This window comes from Poecile atricapillus, chromosome Z (genome assembly GCF_030490865.1).
Source record: "Poecile atricapillus isolate bPoeAtr1 chromosome Z, bPoeAtr1.hap1, whole genome shotgun sequence".
In the NCBI taxonomy this organism is placed as follows: Eukaryota; Metazoa; Chordata; class Aves; order Passeriformes; family Paridae; genus Poecile; species Poecile atricapillus.
The window spans coordinates 65,036,391-65,051,112 of NC_081289.1; the positions used below are offsets into that span (position 1 = coordinate 65,036,391).

Below are 14,722 nucleotides of genomic sequence, written 5' to 3' on the forward strand. Positions count from 1 at the left end.
CTCTGTAGCCAACACCTGGGAGCAGCAAAGGAAGGTCCCCAGAGGTACCCTCCAGGAGGCTGCAGAGGGACAGGACCTCTGGAGAATTAGAGGTGAGCAAGTTGTGCTTCACAGGCATCACAACTCAGTCCTACCTAAAGCCAGGCAATGATTACTGTGTGAAAGTAGGCTGTTACAGTGGATATGTCTGCCTGCTGTAGGACACCATTCCAGATGGGGGGTCTTTGTAAAGGACACACAAGCGTCTGCACGTTGAGCTTTCTCTTTTTTAGCCAGCTCCTTTCTCTAGTTCTAACTGCCCACTAACTGCACTAGCACGGGACAAGTATCACTTGAGAAATGGCTCGAAATGCACTGAAGGAAAACATTTGGTGTACACATGGTCCCACGAGAAGCTCCTGTCTGCTGGTTTGCTCTTTTCTTAACTGTTATGCGTAGTGAAGTCCAGGCACTCAGTAAACAACACTTCCTTCTCAATTTTCCCAGCTATTAGGAACTTGAAAAGTCAGGGATTGAAAGGCAAAAAGATTGAATTATGAAATCAAGATAGTCCATGCAGGTTTCAGGCATGTCAATGATATAAATTATGGAAGTGCTGGAATTGTCCCTGTATTGTATAACACCTGCTCATCAGCCAGTCATGTGATTACATGTTTGTGCCATCTAAAGAAAGTTCCTTGCAAGAAACTGTGTTCACTTATCAGACATCAGAAGAGGTGTGCCTGACACAGCACACAACATTTGAATTATCTAATAATCTAACTATTTTTTCCACTCTCTGTCAGCCAAATCTTGGGAAAAACCTTGAGAAATAAAATAGGTCAAGGCAATTTACGCCAATAAATAGCATCACAGACCAAGAGGAGAGTCAAGGATAGGAAAATCCCCAGGAATTTTCCCAGAGAATATTAATTTCATAGTCTGAAGACAATTCCTCTCATGAATTTCAGATGGTCAGATTACCTCTGCTAAGGAAATATCACAATGAGTTCAAGAAACAGAGCAGAAGGTCTGATTCACAAGAGAGGTTTTCCTGTTATTTTTCCACTTGTCAGAGGCATCTGTACAGAGTCAAGCACTAAATATTAAAGTCCTAAATTGAAATGGAAAAACACAGTAGTCCTGGTCAGCTCAAAGGTCTGTCTAAGCTAATACCATATTTCCAGCAACACCCAACAGGAAATGCTCAAGGTAAGAGCACAAGGAATAAACTATCCCTTGCACACACCCACAGAAATCTACAGGTTAGGGGCTTTCTGAGCCAAGGACCACAGCTGTTCTCTTTGCAGTGAATGGTCCTGGATAGAAGCATGTAGTATAAACTGTCTTCTGAAAACAACTGCCCTACATTACACCTGCTGGCAGCAAGTTTGGGAACCTCACTGCATGCTTCATGAAAACAGACTTCCCACTCTTCAAAACTGCCAGGTGCTACCATCTGATCCTCCCATATAATGAGAGATAACCCTTTCCTATTCAGCTTCTCCCTGCCTCTCATGACTAAAGCAATTTGTATGATTTCCACAGGAGTCTGCAATGGGCTTTGCTGCTCATCATAGCCAACTCTCCATCCTCACTTCCTAATATCTTCACTTTCAAACCCACCCTATTTCTTTGGTTGTTTTCCTTCCTACAACCACCTCCAATCCCACAGCTTAGAGTAGGTGTACAGGAATACAGATACCAGATCTTTGTCTGGTTCAAACAGCTCCTTATCTGTACATGTGTGGAAAGCCTCCCAACGTTTCACCTTGCAGCAGTTGCAAAGAATACATTTAAATTTCTGTGTGTCTGGCTGTGAGAGTGGGTGGGCTGAGAGCAGCACAGCCTAGGAACTTTGCTGGAAAATCAAGACAGAAGCTTCAACCCTGAAGTGCAGGACTGCCCACCTGGGCTCTTATCACCAATATGTGGCTACAAAAACATGCAGGTCAGCAGTGTGTTGGAACTTTGAAGACTATGGTTTTCTCAGAAAATCCACAGGGACAAATTCTGAACAAAAAAAAAATGTCTGTTTTTCAAGTATATGTATTTATTTCCAGAAGCACAGATACCAACTAAACCACTTTTTATTTTTTGAGCAAGTAATTTGATAAAAAGTATTTTGAGGACCAGTCAGTCAAAAGTGGCTCTGTTTCTCAGGTGTTATGTAGAAAGAAATCCAAAAATAGTACTTTCTCCATCCCCAAAATCATTCTAGCCAGCTTTACAAATTAAATCCCTTAATACATTTTGGGGTTTGCTGTTTTTTTCCTCTTTAGAAGATGGAAATTTAAATACACACAGGCTCACTGTAATGCTTAAATTTAAATATGCTCTAAACCTCACTCCAGCATTCAGTGTCCTTTGTAGGCAAATAATGGAAGGGGCTACCTCCGTGTCTACAATCCAAGACTTTCACACCTTCCCCACTGCTGTGCCAGCCATCTGCCAACAACCTGCGTCTACCTATGCTCATCTTTTAACTGAGGCTAAGAAAATGACAGAATCTCAGTTGTTACTTGAGGAAAGGCTTTCTCCTCTTCTTCAACAAAAAGGATGCTGAGGCCTACAGAGTTGAACAAGTACTTTTCATATGACAGGGTGCTCTGTGGACCAGTGATGGGAAACACAGAATTATGAAACCCCAGTCCAGACTGAAGGAAAACAGACCTCTCTTTCATCAGTATTTAGGTTCACCTTGTAACTGGATTTGTTGAAGCAATGCTGACATCAGCCTTCACCTCCCAGGGACATGCAGTAGGGCCCTGAGGCTCTCGCCCCAAGCAGGAAGAGCCAGCACGAGTGATGGGACGAGCACAGCATCAGCTGCCAAACCAGCAGTGAGGGGGGACCCAGGCAGGCTGCAGGCAAAGGGCATGAGGACACCACTTTGGTGAAGCACAGGGTTATTGTGCTGCAGCCCACGGGGACCAAGAGACTCCATGAAGCCACATTGCTCCCTATCTGCACAGCAGGGCAATCCTGGTTCCCTCCCTGGGGGGAGCAGGTAGTGACAATGCGCACGCTAAAACATGGAGCTGAGACGTTTGAGCATCTGAGAAAGCGCACACGCCTCTACTACATGAGCTAAAACCTGTTTCTTCTGAGTCTTTTCTTTCCAAGAACACTACTGCCATAAGGGGTTTGGGTTCATTTGGAACCAACAGCCTGTCCTGCAGCTACCAATGGCTCCCCTTCTTGCTTGCAAAGCCAAACCTTAACACCAAATGGGAGGAATCTCTCTCACATCAGCTGACTTTCCATTGCTGCAGCACTCTGCGACTGAAGAAGAAGGGTCTCACCACTAAAGCATTAAAGAAAACACAGTATAAAGAGTAACATGCAGAGGAGAGAAAGAAATCCTGACTAGCACTGTATTCAAGGCATTATGTCTCAACATGTGCAATTTTTCTAGGCCACTTCTTTTAAAAACTGAAATTTTAAGGGGCTTGGGGTTTTTTCCTCATTTAATACAAACTAAGAAAAATGAAACTAGAGTGTACTGACATCCAGGTATAACTACAATAGCAGAAAATAATTTTAAAGCTAAATCCCAAGCACAATACTTAGTGCCAAAAGCACATTCAGATGAGTGGGACCCACTATTCTACCTCTAGAGCCTGAGCCTATCAAAGAGGCAAGCCAGCTTCTGGTAACAGATATGAAAAGATGATTTGCTTCTTTCAGTTCAGTCAATTAGTTCATTACAATGACTAATCACCCAAAGCTGATAAATGCTTTAGGGCTGCAGAAATATAAAGCTTGTTTCCTTCATCCAGTCAACAAAAATTCAAGGTGAGGGTACAAAATCTACTAATACTAAATCAACATGGCAGAAAACAATCAGTACAATTAAAAAAAAATGAAAATTCATATGCTTAAGAAAAAAGTTTGTTCTTTATTATGTAATATTACCTAAAAAAGTACCAGATACTTACATTTAATGTACAATTTTAAACCTTTCTTTCTTCTTAAGAACTACCTTTAATGTTCAGGTTTTGATGCTGGACACTGCACTTGCAATTACATTTCACTGCAAAGCCAATCATAACAACACACAAAATAAATAAAAAAAAAATCAATCATCCAGCAAATAAAGTAATTTGTTATTTGCCAAAATAAAAACCTAACTAGATCTTTATGAGACTATCCAATTACTTAAACAGATATTTGTTGACATTGTATATATTAGCAGAGATGAAAACTAAAATTAGGTTAAAAACCATTTTTAACTGCATATCAATACATTTTAATGGCCATCCAATACTGTGAATTCACTCTCTCTTTAGGAAAATACCTAAAAACTACATATGCAAAATAATACTAGAATTGATTTTGTACAGACATTCTGTTTGAAATTAAAAAAAAATAAAATAAATCACAGTCAAAGCATGATGCAAGGTCTGTACAAATGACAACATTCCTTAGTAAGTGACACAGTTGAGTGAATGCTTGCAACATTTGGCCAGGCAGTGAAAGCAGCAACTCTGATGCCCATTGCTACAAGCTCCAATTGGGACCCCATTTGTCACACCCCTGAAAAGAGTTAATGCTTCAAGAACACATTTCACATGGGTGATAATGGGAATAGGGAGACCTTTGGAAAAGCATGGTAACACACATTTGGCTCTTAGAAGCAATCAATTGTGTCTTCCCCAAAACCAGAAAACTCCTTCTTCAAATCCTGACCTGTAATTCCAATTTTATGTATTCCCCGAAAGTTTTCCCTTCTGTCATTTGAATCCGGATTAATACAGAAACAAAGCCAACCTCTTGCTAGTCCAAGCAACCTTGACTTCACAAGTCTCTGAGTCACAGACACCAACTCTTCCTTAGCTCTCTTCTCACTAACAATTAACTAGTCTTCTTTACTTAAATCAATACTGCTGGGACTTAGAAAAAAATCCAAAGGAGAAGAGCACTTAAGACCATCCTTCCAGGGTACAAAATTTTGCATGGAAGCATCTGAATGCATATACAACATCAGAGCAAGCCTGTGACCTTGTCCCCAAAAGAAGTCTCTGTTTTGGGAAACAGAAAAAACTAACTTTCCCCAGTGTAAATATAGGGAGGTTCCCCCTCCCTCTCCTTCCCCCCCCAGGTTGTTAGTCTTAATATCTTCCTCATATTCATCTACCCTCTTTTTTTAAATCCATTTGCACTTTTAGCCTCCACACAACCCTACAGCAGCGAGCTCCGTAACTCCACAGATGGAAGAAGTACTTTTAATCTTCCTGTCTAGTAATGTCATTGCCTGCTCCAGCTTTGAACTATCAGGAGTTGCTCTCCTTACTATACTGCTGTGCAATTTTACAGTTTTCTATTATATCTCCCTCAGCAGTCTCCTTTCCAAGCCAAAAAGTCCTAGGCACTGTAGCCTGTCTTCCTATAAGAGCTTCCCCAGATAACTCCACTGCACATTTCTGTATCTTTTTCAGCAGTCAGAAAGGTATGCTGTAATCAGAAGTGATAAACAGCACAGATTCAAACTGCAATATACAGATAATTTCTATTTTACTCCCTGTTGCTTTCCCACTATGGTTTGATTTTCCTGTTTTACCCCAAATCGAAAACTGAGCTCAGCTTTCTCTGTCATTCACTAAACCAAACCATTTCCTAAAATATGATCCCAGGTGCCAGACCAGTTCTGGAAGGTCTATCAGCAAACAGTACTGAACATCTCAAAGAGACCTCACTGTTTCTGTTAAGCAGAAAAATTTTGAAAGTGCCCCATTCAAAATTACCAAGAAAAAAAAAACCTACTCCTGAACTTTCTGCCCATTTCTCCAAGCCTGCAGCCACTGCCGGTCAACATGGTTCACTTGTTGTGCTAATTGGCTCTGCATACACTATTAATTCACCCTCTTCTTACTCTGAGGTTCTAATTTGTCCCCATTGGGAGGTAATAGACGCCAGCACACAGTCAGTCACGGATGGCTCTGATGAGTCAGCTGCTGTGAGGTAGCTGGACACAATCTCCAGTGTATTTGAGCCCAGTGTTTACTGTGAAATGGGTGATACGTATCTCAAGCCACAAGCCATGAAACATTTTACATCCCATAACCTTCTCCTGGAAGCTGCTTCTACAGTCTTCCCCAAATCCTCTTTCAGAGACCACATTTGCTCAAGCCATAGGACAGTGACACAACCACTTAGTCTGCCAACTGAGAGGTGAATTTATACCCATCAACACTCCTGTTCCTGAAACTTGGTGCCCTTTCTGGAACCCCTGGCAGCACTGAGTGCATCCTCATATCCCTCTGTAAAAGCAGTCCAGCCTTTCATTTCCTCACCTCCAGGGAGATGGTGGGTCTGCCACTCAGGTATGCATCCTGAATGACATGGGCATCCATGCCAGTTGGACACCCAACCCAGCAGTGGTGACCTGAACTGCAGGGAGCTCCCAGGGAGCTGGAGTGACACTGCTGGGACCAGAGCCACTACAGAAGAAGGGCAGTGGCACAGGTGACAATGGCCTATCAGCACTACCTCCTTTGCCCCGAAGGCTTTAAGTTGTGGCCAGTCTTTTACAGTGGTGCCCTCTGGAAACATCCAAGCACCTTCTCACAGATGTGGCAGGGAGGATCCATCTACGGAAGAATGTTGTTTCCCAGTAGCCTCCAGTGACAAATGGAACCAAAAGCCTCAGCCCAGAATGTGAAGTTCCTCACACTCTACCAGCTCAAAGCTCAACTTCAGCCAGGCCAGAAAATGCTTGGTTTTGCCTGTGTTTTAAAGCACAAGGCGGGTAGGAAGATAAGAACAAGCCATTCAAGAGGGAACGTGGTAAAACAACTATCTCCAGTACTAATCCAAAAGGAGAAAAAAAAGGATTAGTTCTGTCATGGAGAGGGGAAATCACAATACAGACCTTACAGAAAGTCAGGAAAGGGCTCCCCAGTATTGCTGGAAATGCTGGAATCACTTAATTTAACCTCCAAGAGCATCAAGAAAGCTTCATGGGGCTCCATCAACGATGGAAACTACTTTTATGTGAAATCCTAAAAAGGATTTCACATAAAAGTAGTTTCCATCGTTGATGGAAAAAGAAGAAAAGGAGGAAGATAAATGGGAAATGTGGTTTGCAGCTACAGAATGCCTTGTTGTGGCCCTACTATCTGGATAAATCCATCTCCGAATTTTAGTACTGCTATCTCTGGCATTGTTATTAGACATTTTATTTACCTAGTAGAGCTCCAAGCTCATAGATGTCCACAGAATCCCAGACCATGTAGAAAATGTTCCTTGTTTCTGTTAATAGATGTTTTGGAGGATCCCACTGAAGACATAATGAAAAAAAATCACTTCTTCAGCTATATTCAGTTGAAATTCAAACCATATAAATAATCTCACTCTCTGCTTTATTTCATCAGTTTTAAGGATACTCCTTAGTGGTTGCCAGTTGTTTCTCCAGAATAAACTGCCAAAACAAATAATTTACGATTTCTTGATCAGACCCTACTTAATCAGGCTAGAAAAACCCCAAAACAAAACCTGCAACGAAAGCAAACACACAAGCAAAAAAAAAAAAACCCCAAGAAATCATTCATTGTTCCTATTCAAAATCATATTCAATTTTACTTTAAAATTAAACATCCAGACTCTGGATTTAATATTGGGCAGCTGTTAATAGTTAAATAAGTGAAATCCAGCTGTCACGTCCAAAGTACTTTTGTGGAGTTGTATTAACACGGCTCTTGCAGTTACACCCAATGCTATTCTTGGCAATATACACATCTTTAAAATTATTTACAATACTATATATTTCTATGTGCATACATTCCACAGAACACCAACATACACTGCAGTAAGAACCTCCTTCATACCTTTTTTCTCTCTGGATTGTCTTAACCAAGACAGTCTTTGCAAACTATACAAGAACAACATAGAAGCAAAGACACTGCATGTGACTTTAGAAGGAATAACCTTTGGAAGTTCATTTAGATGAAGCATCATTTATAGCCGTCCTTAACTGTTATACCCTGTTCACTTTGGAGCTCTGTAGCATTACAGCAGATGATACCATCTATCAGTGAAAAGCTTAACCTTTTTCAAAATCTTTCATTTACCAGTGCTCCAGGATGTTCCATAAACATGTTTAACTTTGGCTGGAGTCTTCTGCATTTATTTTCCTGCCAACAGTGGTATTTTTGAAAAGGGAAAAAAAAAAAAAAAAAAAAAAAAAAAAAAGAAAGAAAGAAAACAAAAGCAATCACTATAATCGAGGCTTGAGTCCCACATGTTACTAAAGTAGATGAAGAGTGTAGTTCTCCTCTGTGCTTCAACAAAACACTGCCTGAAGACAACTCAGCAACATCAGAACCAGTATGGTCTAAATTTGGCATGGGTTGTAGACCTGAAAAATAACCCACATGAGCAGGAATCAATAGCCACAACTCCACTGTTAAAAGTACAGAAGCTTTGGTGGCCTGTCTGGTCTCTTTGCTCAGGCTGAACCTGAGCACATACCTGGGTTTTATTTGGCTGCTTCACAATTGCCTTAAAGGAACATCCCACCCATGGGCTGCTCCAGACAGCCTCCTTCCCATGGGAGGCACAGGGACATACTGCAACTTAAAAATCAATTGTTGTGGCAATGCAGCAGTTCATCATCATCTAGTCCTCACCAGGGAGTCCTCCCTTGCCAGGGAAAGAGTAACACCTGGAACAACTGTGTATGCAGCCTGCTCTGCACACAGCTTCAGGGAGCCCTGGGAAGGGTGGTGGTCAGGGGAAGGTGGTAGGGATAGCATCTAGCAGCCACATCTGGCATCCCTCCCAGGTGCTCCTGCCCTGGGCCAGGAACAGGATTGTGGCAGCAACACGTGCCAGCCTTTCCCAAAGCCACCTTCCATGTAGGCTGTGGGCACAGAAACACCACCCTGCCCACGTGTGGCTGATCTAGACATCAGGACTCACTGAAGCTGCAAGATCTTGGTCTGACGGCTCAGCAGAGGTAGGTGGCCTACACCAAAAAAGCCAACAGCCAAACAAACCACACTCCTGCCCCCAAAACACTGTGTAAACTAAAAAGCCAGGTAAAAATCAGATCATTGTCCGAAATTTCTGTAATAAACACAGTTTGTTTCCATGCTATGTTACAAGTACTAAGCCCTGCTACTGCCCTGCGTAGGTACATTTATTATTATTTTATGCTTGTTTCACAGATAAAGAAAGCAAAAGCCAAGGTGATCATTTTCAGAAGCACTGGCCTTTGAGTTGTTGGTACTCTGGGGATGCCCAGCTGAAGGCAATGAACTACAAAGTACTCCAAAACAAATATAAGCAAAAAAACCCAAAGACAAATTAGCCAATTTTGGGACCGTAGATCAAAACTGTATCACTGGCCAAAAGTACCAGTTACCTTAGCTCTCTCCCTTTCCTGCAGTAAGCAGGTTATTAAGAGAGCTTTTGTCAGAAGAATTCAGAACACAAGCAATCAAGGACCCAGAAAACTTCTCTAAAGGCAGAAAGATTGCTTCTGTGTCACTGTACAAGGCTTCATTTCCCTCTTATCATTTCTATCAGCAGAGCACCTTTTAGTCTCCTCCCTCCAAAAGGCACTTTGGGATGCATGCTGCAATATGCATATAAATTATCATTAAAGTATACTCTGTTGCACTGGGGCATTTCAGATTCAAGATGCTATTTTAATGGGTTGCCTCCCAGGAAACTGACTTCACCTGTAATGACACTGTGAATGCTAATGACCAGTGTTTAATTGGGGCAGTGCTAGTAAAATTTTGCTTCAGAGGGATTCAATTTACTTGGTGCCAAGGAGTTAAGTGATTAATCAGGCGTTAAATAGTATGTACTTCCAAACACTGGCCTTCTACCATTCAATCCTACACCACTGAATTTAATGACAGCTTTGTCATTGACACTAACAGAAGGATCCTCCTCCTTGTACACAAGTAAACATTAAGGAACATGCTCTGCACTAACAGATGCTCAGCCTTGGCTGAGGGCAACAGGATTCTGGCCATGTGGTGTTGAACAGTCCCTCAGCATGGGAAGCCTTCAGTGAGAGACAGCTCTTTGCAGAAACAGCATGAAGGAGGTATCAGGAAACATAACCCGCCATCCAAAAATTAAGTCAGTCAGGGAAAGCCAGTTAAGATTGAAAACTCAAACATTACACTGATTTCCTTGCCCTTCAGCTTTTTTTTTCCTCTGCCTTTTTTTTTGAACAACTACAAAGTACATACTCCAATCCAAAATGAGCACTGAAGTTCTTCAGCTACAGGATCCCATGCTGAAGGACTCCTGCAGTCACCCCATTGTGCTCAACACAAGAGAGAGCACCTATATCCACCAGCATGCACCTACATAAAATCTACACTGAAACCAGTTGTGAAACTTGACTTGCAGTGAGGGTCTGTGCTTTCAGTGGTGCCCACAGAAAGAACTCTCAGCTCAAGCATCAGCCAGGTTCACAAAAGAGACCCTGGGCTCAGAGAAGTCCTGGTCAGCTAGACCTGAAGCAGCTGATCTGTCCCCGGATCCCCAGTTTTAGTTCCCACACAACTCCACTCAATTGAATGGCTGCATTGTAAGCCAGACTAAGCAACTGAAAGTATCAAATTTATAAAAAATAAAATAAACACATTAAACTGTGCCCTTCAGGAGCCTTCCTCTTGCTTGCTGTATTTTGAAACTCCATATGACGCCACAGTGATATTCTCAAAGTATATTTATTTCAGGCAAGATAAAACAAGGAGATCCTGACAATCAGAAAACTCCAGGCAAGGTTTTAAACAGAATTTATCACCACATAGATCTCAGTCAATCAAAAAATCATCATCTGTGTCTAAACTGCTAGTCCTGTCTTCCTTTGAGCTTTTGCTCCCATATATGTCTTTACCAAGATGTTTACACTCCCCTGGTGCCTCAATTCTCCCATCTGTGGGAGGAGAGGTGAGGCCTTAGGGATCACTTGCCAATACAGTAATGAGTGCCAATGTCGTGGCAGTATTTGCAATAATAATCAGCTAACTACTGTGGCTCAGGATGAGAGGAACAGGTTTACTACCAACACAGATATTACATCTATGAAAAAAGAGTCCGTGACAACCACACCAGCTATCCCTTCCCAGCTGACCAGTCAAAGCCCTCAAGCCCTCTCAGACTGGAGTTCACCACAACCCTAAAGCCTCCCAGTACATGAAGAGAGTATCCTCATGCCCTAAGCTGCAGCAAACACTGAGGGCCCGAACTTCACGCTCATCTCTCACCCCAAGGTTTTCTTTTCTAAACTCCAGGATGAGTTCTCTCTGCAGCTTCAGATGCTACACACACGCTTAACCTCCCTGCCACAACTGCACAGTGGATCTGCTTGCCATGAGCCAGGCCAGCACACAGCCAAGTACTGGCAAGGTCTAGCTATCAGCAGGGTATTTTTCGTCTTTCAGAGGAGTCAGCCAGTGCATACTTGCTGCAAAGCAAGCGCATATCAATATACAATCACTCACACATACTGATAACTACTTAACACAAACCAAGATATTACTGCAAGCTTATACTGATCACCAGTAATAAAATACAGACCAAAACTTTACCTCCTCAAAGTCTTCCCAAATCTGATCAGAACACTTCTCTTAACATGATGAGATAGGAAGACTGTGCACTGAGCAGCTAAGGCATAAACAAAGCACCAGTCTTCACCTTCTCTGCTGAAGCTTTCCACGTTCATCACCTCAGGTGCTGCGGCATTCACTGCCTGTAGCCTTGTCCCAAATTGGAGGAGGAAGGGGAAGAAAGAACACCAACAACAAACCCACAAAAGAACAAGAAAACACACCCACCAGCACCACTGCTTACCATTCACAGTCTCCTAGTGAAACTTTGTGATACCAATGCAGCACAACACTTGCCTACTTTTCAGAACAAGGCAGCAAAGTTGGGGTACTCTGTGCAGCTTTTTCCTCTGCCTCAGCATAACACGCCATGTCAAGAGACTGGAATACTGAAGAAATTATCAGTTGCACTCACACAATCAACGACCATTTAAACAGCTCCTCTTAAATCCAGCTGCTGAACGCAATCACCTTTCTCACCTGGTTTAAAAAGCGTCCAAAAACCAATGATAGTTAGAAAACCTGAAGGGACAGCTACTCAGAACCATTAGACTGGTGAGGAAATGCTTTCATTTGAAGTTCACATTTCTGTCTGAAAAGTTATACTTGTAAATTTGAAACTAGTAAAATAGCCAGTAACAGCAGCTTCTACACATAAACAAATAGTACATTAAAAAATAATATTCCGATTGTGATGTTTAGAATCAGTCACTTCTTAAAAAAAAAAGTTTTCCATTTACTCTTGAAAGGTAATGAAAATGTGGCATGTATTAATTTCGAGACTGAAGGAGAAGTTTGTGTCTCTCCAGCTAGGAAGCTGATTACTTAGAGTATGATTCTATAACATACCTTAGTGACGCTGGGTAAGGACCAGTTTATAGTTCCTGAAATCAACAGGGTGGTTGTTGATTTCAATAAGAGCAGAAGTAAGCCTCCTATTTTCAAAATGACACATATCGAAAACAAGAAAATACAGCTCATATGACACCAATTTTTCCTGACATTCAATTGTGTTCTTTGGTCCAGAGAACTCATCCTACCTTTCCACAGGGTTTACCAGAAAAAACCAGCAGGTATATCTTATTTAATATAGCTTTAGGGACCCAATGAGTTAATAGAACACATTTTGCCTGCATTAGCATTTCACCATACAGTAACACGCATACAATACCCCGTTATCCAGTTTGCTTGTCTGTGTTAGGAAAAGTCAAACTAGACTCTAAGCCACGAGACTTCACGGGACACAGGCCTGACTGCATTTAACTCAGCAAGAGAAAATACACCCAGAAGTTTTCAAATTGTGTTCCCACCATATAGAATGCAAGACGCCCCCGTACACATACGGGACAAGCAAACAAAAGAGCATCATGCTGAACTGGTGTTTATTCCAAGCTCTTCCCCTTAGAGAGAGAGTCTGGAAGTCAACTCTTTCTTCCAGGCAGGGAGGGACAACCACTAAAGATCTCTTACTCGGGCACAGTTAGTCACAAGCAGAAGGGAGATTCCTGGCTTGCAACAAGACAAAGTGACTCCTAAATAAAACGCAAAACCGGGGAGTGAGCGAAGGAGGAAAGCAGTGGGCTGCTAGATAGGAAGGGTCTGGACAAAAAAGGAAACTCAATTTTGTTTCCATTGTCTCAGCTTCGTACCGCCTCCACTTAGAACGATAAACCTCCCAGGGTAAACCCTTCTTCAGCAGGCCAAGGCACGGGGAAACACAACCCCCAGCCCCTGCTGGAGCGGGGCCGGGCTGGAAGCCCCGATTCTCCTACCTGCCACCGGCAAGCAATGCCAGAAACTGCAAACACTAAAATAAACAGTAGTAATACGGCTAATAAGGGGTGGGGGGGAAAATATTTTTTTTTTTAAAAAATAAAGAAATAATAAAGAAAGAAAGCCCCACAATCCACTGCTGGTGGAAGCAGCAGCGGCTGCATCTCCTCGACGGCAGGAAACTTTCTACGAAGTTGCTGGCGGGGACGGCGGGCAGCCAACAGCGCTGGAGGCCGGGCCGGGCTCCGGGGCCCCCTCAGAGCTCCGCGCCGTGGAGAGCCACGCCGGCAGAGCCGGGCCCGCCGCCGTGCCCCCGGGCAGCGCAGGGCGCTGACAGCCCGCCGCACCGCGTCCCCGCCCGCGGCCGGAGTGGCGCGGGGAGCACCCGCAAACGAGGGACACCGACCCCCGCGGCCGCCCTTCGCCCGCCCGAACAAAAAACAGAAGAGGGAAAAACAGTTACTTCCATCAAAATAACCTGGGCAAAACACGGCGAAGCCCAGCGCCCCAAGGCGCCGGCGGGCGCGACCCGCGCTGACAGGGGCCGGGCGGACAGAGGGACGGGGTTTTACCTTGATGCAACACTGAGCAGGAGCCTCGGACATCTCTCTGGAGGGACGCGGCGGAGCCCGGCAGGGCAGGCGCGGGCGGGCAGACGGGAAGTTCTCGGGCTTTCCCCACTTTCCGCTCCTCTCCCGGCGCGGCGGCGCGGCCCGGCCCGGCCCGTCCCCTCAAGGGGAAGTGGCGGCCCGGGGGCGGGCGCGGCGCGGCCGGAGTGGCGCGGGGGGGTCCGGCCGCGGGGCCGGGGCCGCTCCTCGCTGCTGCTGCTGCTGCCGCCGCTCCCCGCGGGAACGCGCGCCCGCCCGCGCCCCCCCCCCCCCGCGCGTATGCCCTGCGCGTGCTCGCGGCTCCGCGTGAGAAGCGACGCGAGCGCGCGGGAAGAGGGAAGGGGCGCGGGAGTGCGCGGGAAGGGAAGTGGGGGGGTGGGGGGCGCGGCCCCGGTCCCCGCCGGTGTTTTCCTTCCTGGAAAAGAGAGAAACCGAAAGGCGGCAGCGGGGGCCGGGCCGGGCCGGGCGCTGCGCCCCGCCCCGCGCCGCCGCTCATTGATCCGGAGTTTCGGGGCCGAAACTGACGTGGGTTCCCGGCACCGGCGCCGCCCCTTAAAGGGACCGCGGCGGCCACCGCTGGCCCAGCGCCTCTGCCCCGCGGGCGGAGCGAGAGTGCGTTTCGCTCCGGCCGACGCCCTGGGTACCGCAGCGGGCTGGCCGGGGTAGGGGGAGGCTGGAAGGGCACGGCCGGGCCACGTCGCTGTAGCCAAGCCGGTGCCGTCTGACCCCGCGCGGGCCCTTTAAGCGCCGAGCGGCGGTCCCGGGGCGGGCCCCGGCAGTACA

At 45.0% G+C, this 14,722-nt stretch overlaps 1 protein-coding gene across 4 annotated transcripts in view; it reads right to left on the reverse strand.

The window, feature by feature from the left end:
- Positions 1 to 14,402, reverse strand: part of LOC131592848 (transcription factor ETV6) — a 124,619-nt gene extending 110,217 nt beyond the window's left edge. For 3 of the 4 annotated variants that reach the window (XM_058864665.1, XM_058864666.1, XM_058864664.1), the window contains exon 1: positions 13,904 to 14,079. In XM_058864665.1, coding sequence (XP_058720648.1) covers positions 13,904 to 13,936 — 33 coding nt within the window. In that variant the 5' untranslated portion in view covers positions 13,937 to 14,079. Of the gene's footprint in view, positions 1 to 13,903 lie in introns of all 4 variants that reach the window. The other variant, XM_058864663.1, reaches the window with a different exon arrangement.
- Positions 14,403 to 14,722: the final 320 nt, after the last annotated feature.